At 39.6% G+C, this 19,162-nt stretch overlaps 1 protein-coding gene across 2 annotated transcripts in view; it reads right to left on the bottom strand.

The window, feature by feature from the left end:
* Positions 1-1,881: 1,881 nt before the first annotated feature.
* The window catches only part of ccbe1 (collagen and calcium binding EGF domains 1), a 32,263-nt gene continuing 14,982 nt past the window's right edge, over positions 1,882-19,162 (bottom strand). The window contains exons 3-11 of one of the 2 annotated variants that reach the window (XM_023419476.2): positions 11,311-11,363; positions 10,933-11,067; positions 9,819-9,956; positions 8,815-8,921; positions 7,217-7,325; positions 6,604-6,743; positions 5,149-5,184; positions 2,770-2,805; positions 1,882-2,415 (exon numbers count right to left, since the gene is read on the bottom strand). In XM_023419476.2, the coding sequence (XP_023275244.1) occupies positions 2,140-2,415; positions 2,770-2,805; positions 5,149-5,184; positions 6,604-6,743; positions 7,217-7,325; positions 8,815-8,921; positions 9,819-9,956; positions 10,933-11,067; positions 11,311-11,363 (1,030 nt within the window). In that variant the 3' untranslated portion in view covers positions 1,882-2,139. Of the gene's footprint in view, positions 2,416-2,769; positions 2,806-5,148; positions 5,185-6,603; positions 6,744-7,216; positions 7,326-8,814; positions 8,925-9,818; positions 9,957-10,932; positions 11,068-11,310; positions 11,364-19,162 lie in introns of both variants that reach the window. The other variant, XM_023419475.2, reaches the window with a different exon arrangement.

The raw sequence follows: 19,162 nt of genomic DNA, 5'->3' as shown, positions 1-19,162 counted from the left end.
GACAAAACAATGTGTAAAATGAAAGGAAAGTAAACTTTCCACACTTGCTTAACAGATGTGGTGAATCAGTTTATTCTGTTGTGGCTGATGAAATACTTGGAAAGCAGTTACAATCTGGGAGCTGATAAATGACACTGAAGTTTTCTTGAGAGGGCTGTTTTTTGTTTTATTGCATGGTCTCATTATTCATCAAAATAAAGTGACATCACCTTGTTTTGGTCAAGCTCCCGAGATCATATCTGCAACTTTTTCTTCTTCCAAATAAACACAGAGAGAGATAAATATAAGTTACAGTTAACAGAGGCAAAGGTGAACAAAGAGGAGTGAAACTACAAAGTCTATGACTTCAGAAAAGGCTGTGCGACATCCAAAACCTCATTCTCAGTTCAGAGGCCCAGCAGCTGTTCAGCCTCTTCCAGCTATGACTTCACAGCCCTCAGTATTTTAGTGAGGCGACCAGAGCCAGTTATTCTGGGTAATGTCAAGAAACTGTGTAATGTTACAATGTATAATTCTATTGGTATTGAAAGGCATTTTCTTAGTGATGCTGGTTTAACACTTTATGTGACACTCTTTAGCATTTGTAATCAGTATACAAACATTTAATAAATCCTACAATCCTAAGTATTTATGTGTTTATCAACCTCTCATGTGGGCATTCATCCAGTGAAGGCTGGTGTATACACAGAATGAATGTCAATACCAAAACATAATAACATGAAATACAGTATATCTTATAGAGGAAGTTATAATTGCTGACGGATACTGTGCGTTAATAAACACTTGTCCTGTTTTCAGCTGCATTGTAGTATGTTGTAAACCACCATGAAATGCTTGTATACTGTTTATAAAAGCTTAATAGAAGGACTGAAAGTTACCATCTAACTCAAATAAATCTACTGTCTCTAAATCTTTTATAAATGTTCTGAGTCTTTAGGCTTAGAAAACCCCCCTACATATAGTACATACATATTAATCTCAAGTTTCCAACACTGTTTTCCATTACAGAGCCCATTACTATTCCAGTCTTTAAATTTGATGTTGTACCATCATTTGCAATAGTTATGTTTCTGTTTTCTTCTGAGAAGTCAGTGGAGTCTGGGAATCTATCCTTTTTATATACTGATTAAGCATATTGTAATGTGTGAGGGTTTCCTCAGTGATTCATTTATTTCCCATTGTTACGGTACTGCAGAAACCCTGATAACAAAGTTGCCCGGACTTTTGTAAATGTCAGTGCTTTGGATCTTTGTCTTTGAGAAGGTCTCCCTCTGGTGGAGGATAGAATCAAATCATGTTAGAAATTCAGACGACTACAGTATCATCCACAAAGCCACCCAACTGTTGCCTGGATGCAGCAGAGGATAGTTTTTGTTGACTGAATTTATAGTTAGTTTAAATATGTCTATCATAGTTTAGATGTGCTTTAGATTTCATTTCATTTCATTGATGGGAAGCAACAGACCCTTGTCCAACAGTGGAAACTCTGAATTAGCAACTTTCATGCAGCAGCTGAGTTAAAAAAAAACCAACTGTCTTTCCTGGACTTAAATAAATAATAAGGCATAACCAGCCTGCTTTGTGACCGGCAAGTCACTCCTTTCCATATTTGCAAAATTAATAAAAAAAAAAAATGATCAGGCTAATAAAGTTAAATGCACAGAGTCAGGTTGTTGTCCGCTCCGTTGGCTTGTGATGAAAAAGTGTAATATAAATATTATAATATAAAAATAATCATTAGTTGCAGCACTAGACAGCAGCAGAGTCCCAATGCAGTTTCAATGCTCTAGTCCAACATTCAGTCAGTTCATCATTTATGTATCTGGTGGCTCACTTTCTTATAGTTTCTGTGAAGCAGAATAATACAGTGGGAGGAACAAATGTCTTTCATGAGAGACTTGTTTAATGTGCTGTGAAGGAACCATATGTTTCTGAAAATATAAAATTAAAAAAATCATGCATTTGCACAGTCTACTCATTTTGTTAAAAAATAGTCACACATCATCTTGTATATCATACAAAAATAAACATCTGTGATCCAAAGACATACAGTACATTCTGTTTATAAACAGTTAAATAAAAAAAAAGCAAACCACTTCAATATTTACACCTGACATAAAGTATTTAAATCCACCCTCTTTACATATTCCAGTCAAAGTCTGTTCTGTCTCTCGCTGGTTTCCTCTTCCTACTCCTCTTGGCCCCTCCTCCTGTTCGAGGTGGAGGTTCCTTGTAGTCCTCGCCCGAGCCTGTATCCAGACTGTCCTGGTTTTCTCTCCAGGTGTCGGGGACCGCAGCAAACTCCTCCCCCGGGGAGTGCATCGGTCGACCGTACACCTTGCTCTGCAGGTCAGCGATGTCGTTGCGGATGTCAGCCATCAGAAGGAGCAGGAAATCAAAGGAGCCTGGAGGGCCCTGAGAGTCAAGTAGAACAAAAACAAATAAGGAAGTGAATCTATTTTTAAAAATATAATTAGATGAATTAAATTAAGGTTATGGAAAGATGAAATTACAAAGAGTGGCCAGTGAGTAATGAACTTTTTCCTCATGATTTGTTGACATTAGCACCATCAGTGTTTATCCAACATGATAATGCTTACTCTGTACGGGATACTATTTACTTTGAGTTTGACAGTATCATTAACTGTGCCGTTTAATGTCCAGAGTCCACAGTGGTCTGTTTTCCAGTCATTCTTTACTTTAACTTTTGTTCTGGATTGTAGCAACAAGTTACAATAGTGTGGCATCAGTATAGATAGCCAGTCTTACTGGTGGTCCAACAGGCCCAGGAGCTCCTCTGTCCCCCTGGGGAGACAAAACAAATATTTAGTTTAGATGAATTACAGTGGAAAAAAAGAATGAAAGGAATTCATAATGTTCTGGTTGGGGAACTTTTTTAAAGAAACATGTATTGTGACTTTGCCAGTTAAAGGAATAGTTTGACATCTTTGGAATGTGTTGCTTTCTTACTGACAGTTATGTCTGTGCCTTAAGCACATAAACTTCACACCTGAATCTCACTAATAAACATGTTTTATCTTCTGTATTTAATCCACACACCAACCTGTAAAAACACAACTTGTGGTTTTTTCATTTCCATTTCGGTTTGTATTTGGATTAAACAAACATGATGCAATGTGTTAATGAGTCATGGTGGTAGGTGTATCCACACTTACTGTTTCCCCCTGCTTCCAGTCTTAATGCTAAGCTGAGCTAAGCTAACTGAATCCCTGCTCCTGCTTTATACAGTAGTTAACACATAGAGACATGAAAGTGGTATGAGTCTTCTGTCCTAACTTGTGTTGTCAACACAACATGTCAAACCAATCCTTGCTGTGTCGTGTGTATGTGCAAGAAAAAAAAAAAAGGTGCAGATCATATAATACTAACGTAATGTAAGAGTAGCGTGATTATGAAGTTTCATGGCAGCCTGTTGACCTACGGTAGCATGCACACATTGACCTGACTACTGTGGTTGTTAGCCAGGCTCAGGGTCACACCGGGGCTGTGAGTGTTTTGGCAGATGGTTTGGATTTGTAACTCAGAGAGACAGATTACCATCACCCTCCAATCTATCCACACAAACATCCCAGCTGTACTGAACGGATAGCGAGGTACTGTGTCAATAAGGCAGATGCACCTAAGTTGTTCCATACGTGATCCGCAAGCTAAGCAAACAGACAAGCTTTTAGACCTCATACTTCTCTTTAGTCAGTGTGGCATGGATGACTGGCCATTCTTGATGACAAGTAACAAAATCTCCACTGAATTTCAGAACGCAATGCTGTAATACGTCGGCCATGACTAGCCACAGATTGCAAATCTTATTCTACAAGCTATTTTTTTTTTTTTTTACAGAATCTAAACCAGACTCCTGTCTAATAAATGATAATTTTTAGTTCTGATAATGTCTCAGAGTCTGCTACATATTATCTACCCAAGCTACCTCAACTGTCTGCTGTCAGTCTAAATTCTGACGTCCTGCAGGATCACAGAGCTTCAAATTCTCACTTTCAATAGGCCTTTGTTTTTTGTCATTGTTGCCTCAGACTTAGATAAGGCTCATATTAGTCAAACAACAGCTAAAAGTCTTTATTTGGGACTGGTTTACTTCCCATCTTAAATGGGAATCGGCCAATGTCTAACTCAGCTGCAGCGATTCCAAAGCACACTGCAGAAAGTCTGAAAGGGCAAAACAGACAGGCGTCATCTGCAGAGACGATGCGACTGTATTCTCCTGACTTCAGCTGCCCTTTGATTTCCATGTCTCTGAATATCACAAAAGTGAAAGAGAAAAATCTGGTTGAATGCCAAAAATGTGAAAAATGCAAACACAAATCTCACTGTAACCAGGATGGGCTCTGCATTGTGCCTCCTTAATCTGAGGCTTTCCCATCTGATGGAGCCTCTTTTTTGTTAACACTTTGCCTTAGGCCTCCCAGGAGAGAAGCAGAGAAAAACATTCCAGTTACCCTGTTGAAGAGCGGTTACTACGCCCCAGTAGCCAATCCAAAGCCTCTCTTTGTATAATCCATATGATATTCCAATTAATCGCAATAACCCAGAGGTATCCACAGTCAGGTAGTTATTTGTACATGGCCACACATATACCAACTAACTATGCTCTACTTGTGTTCATATTGTACATACAGTAAAACTACTGTCTGGTACATTAGTCTTCCTCTCTCAACTTGTATCAACTTGTAGTTAAATACTCCTATCGTCTGCAGGGACTAACTCTGCCTGAGCAGCATCCAGCTGAGGATTTGTGAGTGTCCTGGCACCTGCTTTGTTCTTTTCACTCTGCACAAATCTGGAGGAGCTGAGAAGTGATTCAGCTATTGAGAAATATCTTTTGACAGACATGGTGTTGGCAGTTGAGCCGAATCTATCTAGTTGGTACTTTCAAACTTTCTGCACCAACTTTTGTTTGGTTTCTTTCCTCTGAGACAGGACTCAGTCAGCCAAGAGTCAAATTCTGCTGCCAACATCTATGACTCCTCTGCCTGAGGGGTAGTGCGCCGGACCCCAGCTCTACAGAGAGCAATTCATAAAGAGACTTTGCCTAAAATTGTTGCCTCTTATCGAAAAGAAAAAAAAATACACAGCTATGACAAGATAAGATTACAAAATAGCACCTGACCTCACCTTAAGGCCATCTTTTCCTGGTGCTCCTGGATGACCCTGTTAAATAAAAAAAAAAGCATTTTATTTATGTTTCAATCAAATTTCACACTCCAAAGTCAGGTGGACTGGATCTGGCAACAGCCCACAGATGTAAACAAGCATGTGATTGTCTATTTGTCTGTCAACCGGGTGACGCTCACACACACATACACGACATGGCGATGTATCTTGCACCCAAACAGAAATGTGTTAATATTCAATCCACACACACACATTCACTTTAAATCTTTTTTTGAACACAAAACTGACATCTTCATCGCGCTCCACCAGAACAGATCATCCAAGATTAACTGTGCGCATGCCCCCAGGCCGTTTCTGAGCGACTTCAGCTCGATGGTAGAGAGTGCTTTGATCTCCTTCCTGGGATAATCATCATTAAAGAGGCGTGACGGCATGGTATAAGGAGTAGGGCCAATATTCAGATCAGTATCAAGCCTCTGAGTCACATACGTTCATCGTCTCTGAAACCCTCACATGCAGTCAAACACATGTGACCTGGCTGCCAAACCTCATAACTGTGCTCAGAATTTAATCAGAGTTTTGTGTGGAGAGAGGACAACTCCCTCTTAGTCAGACCTCACCAGCATGTGCGCTGATTAAATGTATTAACCCAGTCTGAATACAGAGAGCTGTGAATTAAAACACACAATAGAAGCAATAGTTTTCTAGTGCAAAAACACTGTTCCACATGTCTTGGTTTGGCATCATGCAACTTGTGATATGACTGATTGCAGGTTTTGATGGTTTGATTTATCAATAACGAGATTGCATAATACAAGAGATAAGAAAAAAGAAAAAAGGCTCATTTGCCACATCCTGCACATTCTTGATTAAGATCCCACACTGCAACACGCAGGGTTCACACTCACAGGCAAGACTAAGTGCTGCACAAAAACACAGCAAGCCAAAGAAAACAACTAAAGCTGTGGAAGGATTCAGTCCTCTCTGTTGATATTGCCATTACCATTACCATGTGTCATCCTTTTTCACCTTGCAGAGACGAGGGCAACCATAAGAGGTTGTGCTTTGTGTGCTTTTGAAATGTGTCAAATGAAACATGAGACACTTGGTTGCTTCATACAGATAAGTCATTCACCGCTCTCCTGGGCCTCGTGTCACGATGCAGGATTACTAAATTATCCAAATCACTTTGGTGAGTTAAACCCGGAACTCCGTAAAATCTTTTTTTAATTCTGCCTTGTGACACAAAGCAGAAGTGTGGAAGTGAACCAACAGAGAATAAAGGCAAATATGGTCATAAGAGCGTGGTTTACTGTATCCTAAAATTAATCAGAGCAGTCAGAAGACACACACATTCATACTGATACAGAAGCCTGCACTGTTAAATATGAGCAATATGACAAATTAAAAAATGCGGAGTCTCTTTAAACATAATTACTGTAAATATCAACTGACCACCGGTCCTCGAGGGCCATGTTTGATGTGGTACAGATCTGGTGTGGGTCCAATGGGCCCCATCAAGCCCCTGGGACCAGGAGGGCCAGGGGGCCCCAATAGTCCTTGAAATCCTGGAGGGCCCTCTGGTCCTGGATCTCCTAAAATAATCCAGACTGGTATTAGTTGATGAGATAACTGAAGTTATCACAGCAAAACAACACAGAGTTTGCAGAATAGATTAAATGCTTTATAGCCATGCTAGTGGTACGGCTCAGAGATGTGAGTCAGATGTGATATTTCAGTCAGTCCTGACTGAAATATCTTAACATCTATGATTGCCATGAAATTTTGTCATAACCCCCTGACTCTTCCCTTGGTAATAATTCTTAATGCTAATTAGCAAATATTAGCATGCTAACACACAGAACATTATATCTGCTAAACATCAAGATATTAGCATTGTCATTGTCAGCTGACTTTAGCATTTAGCTTAAAGCACAGCTGTGCCTAAGTAGAGTCTAAGGGCTGCTAGCATGGCTATAGACTCTTATACTATCCCTGCTGGACACAGGCCAGTGTCTTTATTCAGAGTCTGACTCCAGTTTATTAATTCTAGCTCTATGTGTTTTACCTGGAGGGCCAGGGAGACCTGGAGGCCCTGGTAAAAATATGGAGGATGTCAGGATTTTCTCACTGGTCATCTGCTCAGGGACGTCGGCACTGCTTGACAGCATGGCCATCTTAAAAAAGGAAGCAGATCAAAACGACTGAATGAACATGTCAACAAGAAGGCAGCTACAAATAATGGAACTAACAATATATCAAATAGCCAACATAGAAACCTATAGATAAGGTTTTTTCCCCTTTATTTGGAAAAGATATCAAACATCCAAATGCATAACTGCACAACATAGTCCTTTGATTGTCATTTCTATAATGGTTTTACATACAATGCTTCATAAGGTGTGCACTGTCAAACAAGATAGGGAAATTACACACTGAAGGACCAACTTCAAGTAAAATTATGTTAAAATTATGTAGCCTGGCAAAGATGAAAGCTGATCTTCCATCTGCACCATGCTACAAGCTGTAACCCAGACAGATGGAGGGCCAGGCAAACCCCTCTACATTATTCAGCATGACCAGGAGAGCTCCTGCCCTGTATGCTAAGTGGCATCCTTGGGAAAAAAAGTTATCTTTGATCTCTGTGTAACATCATGTGGATGTAGCAATCCCAGAGGGAAACACGCAAAAGACCTTGCTATGCTGCAAAGGCCAGCAAATCAGAATTCATGCACAGAGACGTTCAGGCATATGCTTAGACACACACACACCCACAAACACACACACACACACACACACACACACACACACACACACACACACAAACACACACACACAGGTTCACCTGCTGTTCAGTAAGTATTATGCAAGACTGGGGCCCATGACCTTGGGCACAGGTGTCTGAACTGCAGTGTGATCCTAAATTCAAACTCTAACCTTCCTGTGATATGAATAAATGAGAATATAATCTTATTCTGAAATAATGTGTTAGTAAGTTTCGTAAGCATATATCGTATTTTCAATGTGTTTTCTTAATGTGTTGACATTAAGAAAAAGAAAAGGGGGTATACAGTACAGCTGTGGGAGCACCAAACCACACAGCTGGAAGCAATATATCATGTGTTACAGTCAAGAGGTGTTGAGTGCCACTGTTGACAGACTCGTGCTCAGATAGGTTCCGACGCCTGCGATTACACAGAGGTAAATGTTACACCACTGCTTTCACACAAACCGCCCACCAGCCCACACTTACAATCCACTACCTACAGTAAAGGAAACTTCCTCAGCATTTTTCTTTATGAGTTAATAAAGCGTTATAATGCATCTCAAGAGAGTTGTGAAATAAAAAAAATCTGGCTGCTGTTGTTTCTGAAATACCGTCAGGTATGAACTCCTTGGAGATAAAGCGAGACCTTTAGGTGGTAATAAAGAACAAGGGCAGGTCTGCAGATATTTACATTCACCTAAATCAAGAATGCGTGTTTTATCCTCACTGGAGCCTTTCTGCAGTCAACCGTGGAACAACTAGAAAAAGCTGCAGGATTGCAGATTATGATTTAAGATAAAAAATAGTGCAGTATTACAGGTACATTTAATGGATTCCATCTTATATTTTAATATAGAAATGCGTATACATGCTTTTTGCTATCATTTTGTGGCCTTTACCTTCTGTTTAAGCTGCATGACAGACATCTTGATCTGTTGGAAATCGTTACAGGTGGCTGAGCAAGTTCCAGTATTCATCACATTGTCAGATTCCTCAAAGAGATGCACTGCTGGGAATTGGAGAAAAAAGTGTTTCTGTCATAGACGTCACCAGAAAACATTTTCTTTCAAAAAATCTTCCAAGGTCAGAAAAAGTCAAACCATAATGGCCCTTTACTTTGTTAATTAGTTGACAGACTTAACATAATTTAGGCAAGTCACATGTCTGTATCATTTTCATTTGTGAGACTTCACATCCCTGCTGCCCCTGACTCTCCACCCGCATTCACTCTACCGTCCTGTATTCACCCACCACTTTAAAACATTAAGCTTAAGCAATATACTTTCCACAATCCTGTAAAAAGCAAAAACATGATGATAAGCACAAAGCTGACTAGCTCTGCTAGACTTGTCTGTGGCCTGTAGCAGAATGGACCCTACTCTGAGCTTGCATATATTTAATGGATGAGTGAAAGTGTCTGGACACCATTTTCCCCACTGTGTTACAAGGCAGAACATAAAGCAGGAGCATGGCTATATGAACCATCATTTCTCACTCTCCAGCTTCTCCTGAAATGTTTTAGTAGGTAATGGAAGATAAACTCATGGGAGGAAGTAGCAAATCTACAGCCTCTGACCGCTTCACTGGAAACTAAAGCTGGGGCAAAAAAAAAAAAAGAGACTTTATTATTGTCTGGACCATTTGTGATGTTTTCCTCAAATGCATCCAGCAAATCAGAACAGACCAGGAGTCATGGGGGCCACAGTATGTTTGGGAGACAGAACTGTTCTGACATGCACAAGGAGCTGGGATGTGTAATGACTACCAGGTGTCTATGTTTGCAGTACCCCCTTTTCTCTCTACACACACACACCACGCACACACAAACACCAAATAACAATGTGTGGTCAGCTCTACATCACAGTCAGATGTGCCCTTGAATAAAGAGAAAATGTCCTCTCACCTCTCTCCCCCTTGGTGCATGTTTTCCCATCTTCTTCCAGGAAGTAGCCTTTCTCACACTCACACCTGTAGCTCCCCACAGAGTTGACGCAGATCTGAGAACACACAGTCGTGTTTTTGTCCGCACATTCGTTGATGTCTATACGTTGCAGTGACAGGGAGAGACAAAGGAGAGAGGGCGAGCAAATGAAAGAAAGACAACATGTCAGTTAAGATAACATAGAGCCCATTAAAATGCACAACAGCATCTGCAAACTAAACTCAAAGTATTTTATCACTGCTGTCCAAAGGAAACCATGCATCTCAAGATCTGGTGGCATAAACACAAGGATTAAGTGTATCTTTAAGGGTTGAAAAAATTCTTAATTCTAAACATCATCAAAAGTTGTTGCTTTGAAAATTTGTGGTTTTTAAAGGACAGTAAAGTCATGCAATTTCACTCTGTTACCACCATGTTTGCACAAATTATAGATAGAACAGTGTACTACACAGCTGCAGCATTCATCTCATCTAGTCAATATTCCACATATATGACTATAACTGAATGAATATGAATTATTTTAACCACCTCTATATAGGCATTGTAGGTTGATCCAGAGAAACTAAATAACTCTGAAAGGCTAAAAAACTACATAAGAAACCTGACATGAAAACATCAAGAAACAACAAAGTTGCTATTCTGATTAAATATAACATGATAATGTCAAAAAATACATTAAATTAACAACAATGAATGATTGTGGGATTAAAAATGTAAAATTGTCTACAGTTACTCAGATTAATTTATAGCAATGTATTGCATTGAACTAGAACGGAGAAACCAGGCAATCCTATTTAACTTTGTGCTGCAGTTTATTGCAGTTGAGTGAAGCTTTTTGCCAAGTTAGGTTTTGAAATGGGAATCACCAGACCAAGCCAGTTTAGAGACTGTTTAAAGAAGTTTGACTTCCACTACTGATGACTGTTTTCCTAAATGAGTAGAGTATACATAATGAGTGCAGGTCTCCTGACTGACTCCAACTGACTTTCCCCTGTTAAACATCTGAGAACACGAGGCATCGTCTTGTTTCTTTTAAAAGGGACTTATATTGATGAGATGTTGTACAAAGTCTCACCCAGACAGTAGGGCTTCTCTCGCTTTCTGTGGCGCTCCCGGTCATAGCGGTAACCAGGGTAACAGGTGCACACCACCCGACCAAAATTATCAGTACACTGTTGCTCACAGGGGGCACCAGCGCATACGTCATAATCTACAGCAAGAAATGAGAACAGCAGCAAGAGAACACAGAGAAGGGAATCTCACATCCATCTTGAAACTTCAGGCAACATTTCTGGCACAGATCATTGAATATTCAGTGAGGTTAAAACAAGAGAAAGTTGAATCAAGTACATTAAAAGACAAAAAATGTTATGGGACATGATGGGAGAGAATTCCAAAATAATCAGAAACACACAAGACACTACTCACAAGATATCCAAACAGTTTTTCCTACCTTCAGGAATACACTGGCCCAACACAAACTTGAAGCCCTTGCAACATTTCTTTCTGTAACACACCAAACAGACACGCATGTAAGAATAAAAATCCAAGACACTTTAACATTCACGTACCAGGTCCCAGATTTTCGCATACTGTGTAGGCTATAATGTTTGACATGTAAGATTCATGCAGAATTTGTTGTGATCCAGTGATTCGGTCTGTTTTTACAATTATGTTAATGTGGAAAACATCTCCATGAAGATTAATGTGGCCGGACTACACACACACACACACACACACACACACACACACACACACACACACACACACACACACACACACACACTGTTGTTACTTGTTCGTTCATGTCCAACGATACTCTTGTGAATTACACTTAAAATCCCCCATCAGGTTGACTATGCTGAATGCCCAGAATTTCCAATTTAGTTTTTGAATCCCTCATTGGCGACGAAATACCTGCACTAGCTTCACTCTTTTATTTTTCTGCCTTGTCATTTTCTTTCCTGCTTACTTGTTTCTTTTCTATCCAACACTCAAATTTTCCAATATAATCAACACATCTACGCTCAGACTTTCTGTCATTTCAAATAGGCCATACAATTAATCTTTATCCAAAAGGTTTGTGTTTGCGTTTTTGAGGGTGAGAGAAAACAACTTGATGAGACAATGTGAAGCAACAAAATAATGAGCTTTCCTTTTAAATCTGTTCCATCATTTCTTCCAACATCTGTGTGAAGTCTTTCCAATCCCATCGCCATGATAACATATTGATGCAATATTTTATCAGCACAAGTCACATCATCATGAACCATTATTCATCCCTCATTTACACTCAGCTCTGAGGAAAAGTGCTACCAGGTGTCGCTTTCAAACAGGAGGTGATTAAAAAAGAAATCCAATTACACCATGAAGTTACCGCAGTCTCACTCGCTTTGATAGAGTCACTGAAAAAAGATGACTCTCTAATGCTTTACAGCTTTTATTCAGGAGCAGGTCTGATGATTCCTGTGGGCCTGTCAGGTAATTTCATCTCATGGAAGCTCTCCCTCATCTGCTCACCAGCGTTCAAACACAAATGATGTAATTTATCAATTCAGTGTTTAGCATGCTCACCATTTTGGTTCAGCGTGTTAATGAGGCTGATGGGAATGTCATTAGTTTTGCAGCTATTTACTCATACACTGGACAAAATTAAGGTTAAAAAGCTAAGGCATAGCTAATGTTACTGATTCATTCTGAAGGGAAAAAAACCCCTGCTCTGAAACACCATAGATTAGGAGGAAAAAATAAATAGATAAAAGAAACACAAGGAAATAATGTGAATGAATGTTGTGGAAAAGTAAGAAAAGCAGAACCTGTTTTCTGAAGACAGACTGATTGATTTATGAGCTCTCCCTCTCTTAAAGGCTCCATCAGTAACTTGGATCAGAGTGAGTGTAGTGCAGTGTTACTCTCTGAAAACCAAGGATCTCTCAGTTTCAGTTTCTCCATTTGCTACTACTTCCAGTTGTATTTATGAATCCAGTGACCTAGCTATAAATACGATTGTGCTTTTTCAATAACATCATCACAGATATAATCTTGGTAGAACAACAAAAATCACTGACTCAGCACCACTGCGATGCAATGCGTCTACCGTGTGTGCTGTCGACTCTTTTAAAAGTCATTTTTGATGGGTACAGGATAAACAGAGCAGACGTCTGTGTTTTCACTCACTGAATATTTACTACCTACAGAGGGGCAATAAGGACCTCCTTCACTGTACTCGAGGCTCCCACTGCAGAACATTAATCTGAAACTATTTCATTTTGCATCTTTAATGACACTCAACTCTGCGGCTCCTGCAGGTGTGGTTACTGTAGAGGAGGAACAGTCACCACTCAGGAGGCTCTCAGTGAAATGAGAGCAAGCTATGTTTGTGTGTTAGTGTATATGCATCTAAATACACTGTGTGTGTGTGTGTGTGTGTGTGTGTGGAGAGAGAAAGAGAGAGAGGCCTGCATTTGTGATATTGTGTGATTAGCATAACTGACAGACATTCATGTACATACCACTGTGTATACCACGCCTACCAAGCATAGAGTGTGTGTTTGTGTACATGTGTCTACAGGCTCATTGTGTAAGGGAGGGGATGACAATCAATATATCCATCTTTAAAATATCAACAAGAACGAAGAAGAAAGTGAAATATAAGCAGAGCTGGCACAGATTAAACACTTTCATCACAAATGCCAACACATTTCTTTTTCATTTTTCTATTGGGGAGAAACATGGTTTTCTTAATCAGTTATAATGTGTCCCTTTAATGTGTCCCAGTTTAGCCTCACTAGAGGCTGCTGAATCTTTCTTCACCTTATTTAACATTATCTCCATTCTCTACTATCAACAGTCACAAGTTTCTGATTTTAGTTCATAGTCCCTGCTGTCTCCACGTGATATCTATAACCATAGCAGCTGGTGTAATTATAATTTTTAGGAGGCACACATTAGCTACACTTCAAGCTTCAGCTGTAGTGTGTAGTGTAGTTGTGGACCCGCTAACCACGGACGTACTGTACTGTTTTGATTTTAAGCAAAACCAACTGTACCTTAAAACATACCAAACTGTGGATAGTTATTTCCACAGTATGGATCTAGTTTATTACATTTCAGCGCACTGTGTGTTGTGGTGGTGTTTGTGGGTGGGAGAGGCTACAGCTTGGACACCCTGAGAGAGCTGGTCTGAGGACGGTTTCCTGTGTGACCCAATATTTCATGTCACAATAACATCCCCATGAGGACAGAAGGCACTTATAGCAAATAAGCAGCTTAGCAAAATAACCAGGGTTGGTTGAACAATCGTGAGAAAACAAACATCTACGTCCGTCTCCAGAAGATCATGAAAGAGGCAACATCGTCCCATGGAAACTGAATCCATATCTGAGTTCTGAGGTTTTCACTAAACTGCATCTTTATTAAATTAGCATTCAGGGAAATGCTTATTAGCCCCATAATATTCTACCCTATTGTTCTTTCTCTCATTATATCATTAAATAAACACATCTAAAAAGTCATCTTTGGTTACTTTGCAGATTATAGCACTTTAAAACACAATTACAGTATTATCTTGCATTTTCCATTTATACAAATTGATTCAATTTAAAATGGTTGATTTCTTATGTTGTCCCTTTGTTAACCTTTTATATTTGACACATTTGGACATGAAAACAGGCAGACCCAGTGAGAACTGAGATGGTAATGATATGACCTGTCTACAAGTTGAAACAACATGTCAAGAAAAGACACTCGGCTGAAGGTCAGTGCGCTAAAGCAATGAAATAACCTCAAAGCAACGACATGATTTATATTCTGGGTGGACAAAATCTGTCAAGCATTTGGTATGGAGGGTCTCAGAGATACAATTCAGATATGTGAACATATAGGCTCATTACATTCTTATCACACACCAGATATAGATTTATGTGTATGTGATATAGCTGGAGTTACAATAAACCTAGATGCTAATAGTTGAAATCTCATATTAAAACTATTGGTTAGTGCTGAAGCATTCGCTTTTCACTGCCTGCTTTGAAGTGTTATGTTCCAGTTGGAATAGTGCTGCGTTTTTGGGCTAGTTGTTACTTTTCCCTGCTGCCAAACATGGTTTCCTGCCGTGAGCGGGTGGTGGTCATTCTTGCTTGACAAGTTCTTTGGCTATCGTTGTGTTTGCAATACAGAGGGTTATATTACGCCCTTGGAGCAGCGCTTTGCTGGAGGCTACAGCTGCTATTGGAAAGTGACGAGACGAGCCAGGGTTAGCGTTAGGTTAGCGTGCTAACTTCAGTAGAAGAAAAGATGTGTAAAGACAAGAGTTAACACTGACTTTGCTTTCCACAACTGGAGACGGCTCTTGGCGAGTAAAGGAATGAAGTTTGATGAACTCGCAAAGTGTCTTTTAGACTGGTTAGTAAACAGATGTTAATGCTAACACTGGCTATGTAGCAATAACAAAACTTTGACACACCTTTCCAAAAAGGTAACTGTTGAAGTTGCTTGGGGTAAAAGTAACACTTTTAATAGATGCAGTGTCTATGAAGCGTGGTAATAAACTCTAGCCTCTGCTAATGCTTAAATCGAAAAGGATATAATTCTTTCCAAACAGCTTTGTCTAGATTTTAACAACCGTCTCAGTCAATATCTGGCATTGATTCCCTGAAAGCTATTTAACAGTCTACCTCAGCTCCTCTCACACTGTTTGAACAGCAGAAACAGCTCAGATCTAGATCACTCTCCACACCGTCACACAAGGGGACAGTCTAAGAGCGTGACATGAATTTTTCTTTGATGTTTTAGCATTTAACTACTATCCAAAAGATTAAGCATGGGTAATTAGAGATGAAGCTCTTTATAATATTCAGAACACAAAACAAGAGCATGCTGAGCGATGACACACAGAGTTGTAGCACCTTTCATAACAACAGCTAAGAATAAATTCCTGCGCAAGCTTGTTAGCTGCTCATGAACTTCATGCAAATCAGCAAAAAAAATTCAAAACACATGTGGATTTCATTCATATTCATGAGCGAGAGAACAAGGCGGAAAGATATCCCAGAAGCCTTCATGACACTCTTCTACAAGAATATCAATGAGCAGAGTTTGCACAGTCACATGTCCACACACACACACACACACACACACACACACACACACACACACACACACACAAAATACAAGCTTGTTGAATGACATCTGACTACAGACACACTACACTGTGAGTCCTGCACTTGTTCAGAAAGAGCAGGACATCACAGGCGATTAGTGTTTTGCCACCTGTGCCTTTTTTCACCCTAAAGGTTATTTAATTTTGCCAGTGATCCCTATCATTTTACACGGCCCCCCCAAAATGTAGACATAGATTAGTCTGACCTCAGTTACCCGGGGTGAACCATAAGCACTCTCATTACCTTATAAACAGAGGACCTCTCTTGAACCAACATGGTGGACCAGCCTGGCCTGGATTTGTCTTGTAAAGAAACACACTAATTCACACAGACACTTATATACAACTACAGAATCATTCAGTCAGCATAAAAAGTGCACAAGAATGATGAATTAATAGATGTGCACATGAGGGGGCCTCTTCATCACATCGCAGCATGCTCTCCTCTCTAACAGGGATAACAATTACAAAACTGAGGGTATCGCACACACATACACACACACAAACACACAGCTGTGAGACAACACATGCAGTCTGCTCACAGGAGGCTTATTTGTCTAGCATTGCTGCCAGTGATATACAATAACATGTCTGCATTCCACACGAGAGATGCTTTTCAAAGTGGAGAGGACACTCACGCATGCTGAATGGAGCGGATTAAGTGTGATATAAAAACACTGATCAGTTCATAATTCATAATATAAAGATCGCCATTCTTTAAACTAAATGTCAGACTATATCTAGTTCCAGTTTACCAAATTTCTAAATTTTTGTTCATCGTAAATTCAATATTGGACAAACCAGACGATCTGTAGGTGTCAGAAAGTTGTAATTGGCATTTTACAATATTTTATAGACTAAATGACTCATCAATTAATATAAAAAATGCATTCATTAATGATGAAAAAAGTGTTAGTTGGATAAAGGATAAAGGATAAATACATTGACTTGACTTGATTAATGTTGACTGTTCACATACTGTAGACCTTTGCTGCAGAAGTGTCACAATGCTGCCAAGAGGCAATCGGCAAGTAAATGCATCCAAGAGAAATGAGAGGGAAGTAAATATTAGTAGATAAATATTTGTAATAAACATTCATCATTGGCTTTTTAGCTGAAAAGCATGTTGACTGTTTGCAGTTTGAAAACATCAGGGGAAAAATGTCTACTCTTTGTCCCCGGAAAGACATAAAATAATATGATTTGTGATATTTTTTCTTCACTTCTACCTCGTGTTTGGGAAACAGAAAGACATAAAGTATATAACTGAAAAGTAGCTGAAAAATGAGCTTCTGATTATTGTGACTACAATCAACCTCCCCACAGATCTGACTCCATATTCATTAATCAGTGTCAAAGGCCTCTAAATTATTTCCCTGCTTATTGAACTACACTCTTTAGTCCATCCTCTGGAGTCCTCTACAGCTCAGACTTGGCCGCTTCTTCTTCTCTCCTTTAACGCCACTGTTTGCCTTTTTTTTTTAAAATCAAATTCCACGACTTCTTTTCAGTGACATTTCACTCTTCGTTCTCTCTCCCCACTTGCGTCACTGTTGCATCCCGCGTCATTGTCATTAATATCTACCAGCTGCCTCATACTTAGCATGAAGAGGCTGCAGTTTGTTTTTCCATTAAAAATGATACCCTCTACAAGATGTGATTGTTGACAGGACCATGGTTGCTCCTGCTTTAACTGCCAGGAATTCAGTCTGATCTTCAGCTGCATGTTGTCCAAAATGTGCATCGAAGGCATAAACCATTTAGTCTGTTTGCACAAAACCATCTGTTAAATCAGACGTTTCCTCATCAACAGTAACTCAGGTTCAGTCTATGGTCTGGACTGAAGCACTTCCCTCCTCGCCAGCCTCCAGTTCCTTCAGTTCTCCCTCTTTTTAGCTGCTAAATCCAAAACCTTTGACTTAATCAGCAACACAACTGATCATCTTTCCCTGTATTCTGCATGTATACAGACTACTTGGCGTCCTGTACTCTTGACTAGCAGGGTCAATGCTTCACTCACTCTCAACGCTGCATAGCAGGATCACTCATTGTCCTCTGCTGTAGACTCAAAGTCTGATTTTCTAGCACTTTCAGTTATTAAGCGTGTCACAGATAGGCCTACATTAAATTGATGTTCTTGTCCAACTTGTAATGATCCGACATCCTCATGTTTAGTACTTCTTTTGGAGAATGAGCGCTGGCAGCATCTGAAAAGAATAATAATACTGGTAAATTAGCAATCAGGGAAATAATGACTAAGGGTTATTGGTCGTTCAATGAATATGGATAAATATTGGTCCTTTGAGGAAAAATTTAATTCACTCAACTCTTTCCGCGAAAATAAAAAGCTTTTTAATGACTTTTACACCTGATCTCCATTTGCATGGCAAAGTTACAGTCAAAACATCTTGATCGCCCCCTGATGACAGGCTGCATTATAGGTCAAAAACCCTGCCTGCTCCATGTTAGCGGATGTTTTAGGTAGTTCTGATGTGTGTTCAAGTTTTCATTTTTGTTTTTAATTAGTTATTTAATGCTTTAAAAAGGATTGATTGACAGCTGTGATTGACTTGTGATTGGGTTGGGCGGTTGTACGGGTGGGACCTGGATACTGCGGCTCCACCACCCATTCACTGCTGCACTGACTATCGCTCCATATATAATGTCACTGCTTCAAGATGGCAGCCCCTGTATCCACGATAGTTTGGCATCATTTTTGTAGAGTGGACGGAAGCGGAGACACTTGATCCATCTACAAATATAGTCATTGGACTGAATGAGTATTTTAATAATCCCGACAATAGTTGCCAGAATAAGAAATAATGTAAATAATTGTCGGTGGCTGCTCTAGAATAACATAATATAATGCTGGGAATATCTTCATGTACTTAGCTGTGCCTTTGTATGTCTGCAGTTTTGTATTCCAATGTGTATCCAACACAGTGTAACTAATGTAGACAAGTTAAAACACCCCTATCTAAATATGTTCTTCTGACTGATGAATATTGTCAAAGCAAAAATAATCAGTAGGGAACAAAAAAGTCAAACAGGAGGTCAAACTTAAACCAGAAACTAGATTAACCAAAATGATTTGTCTCCTCATTTTATAATCCTCATGGATTCCTGATTCTATTACTGTACTACA

This window comes from Seriola lalandi, unplaced genomic scaffold (assembly GCF_002814215.2).
Source record: "Seriola lalandi dorsalis isolate HSWRI2012SDOR001 ecotype SW California unplaced genomic scaffold, Sedor1 jcf7180002054606, whole genome shotgun sequence".
Classification (NCBI taxonomy): Eukaryota; Metazoa; Chordata; class Actinopteri; order Carangiformes; family Carangidae; genus Seriola; species Seriola lalandi.
This window is presented reverse-complemented; position numbering and strand designations above follow the sequence as displayed.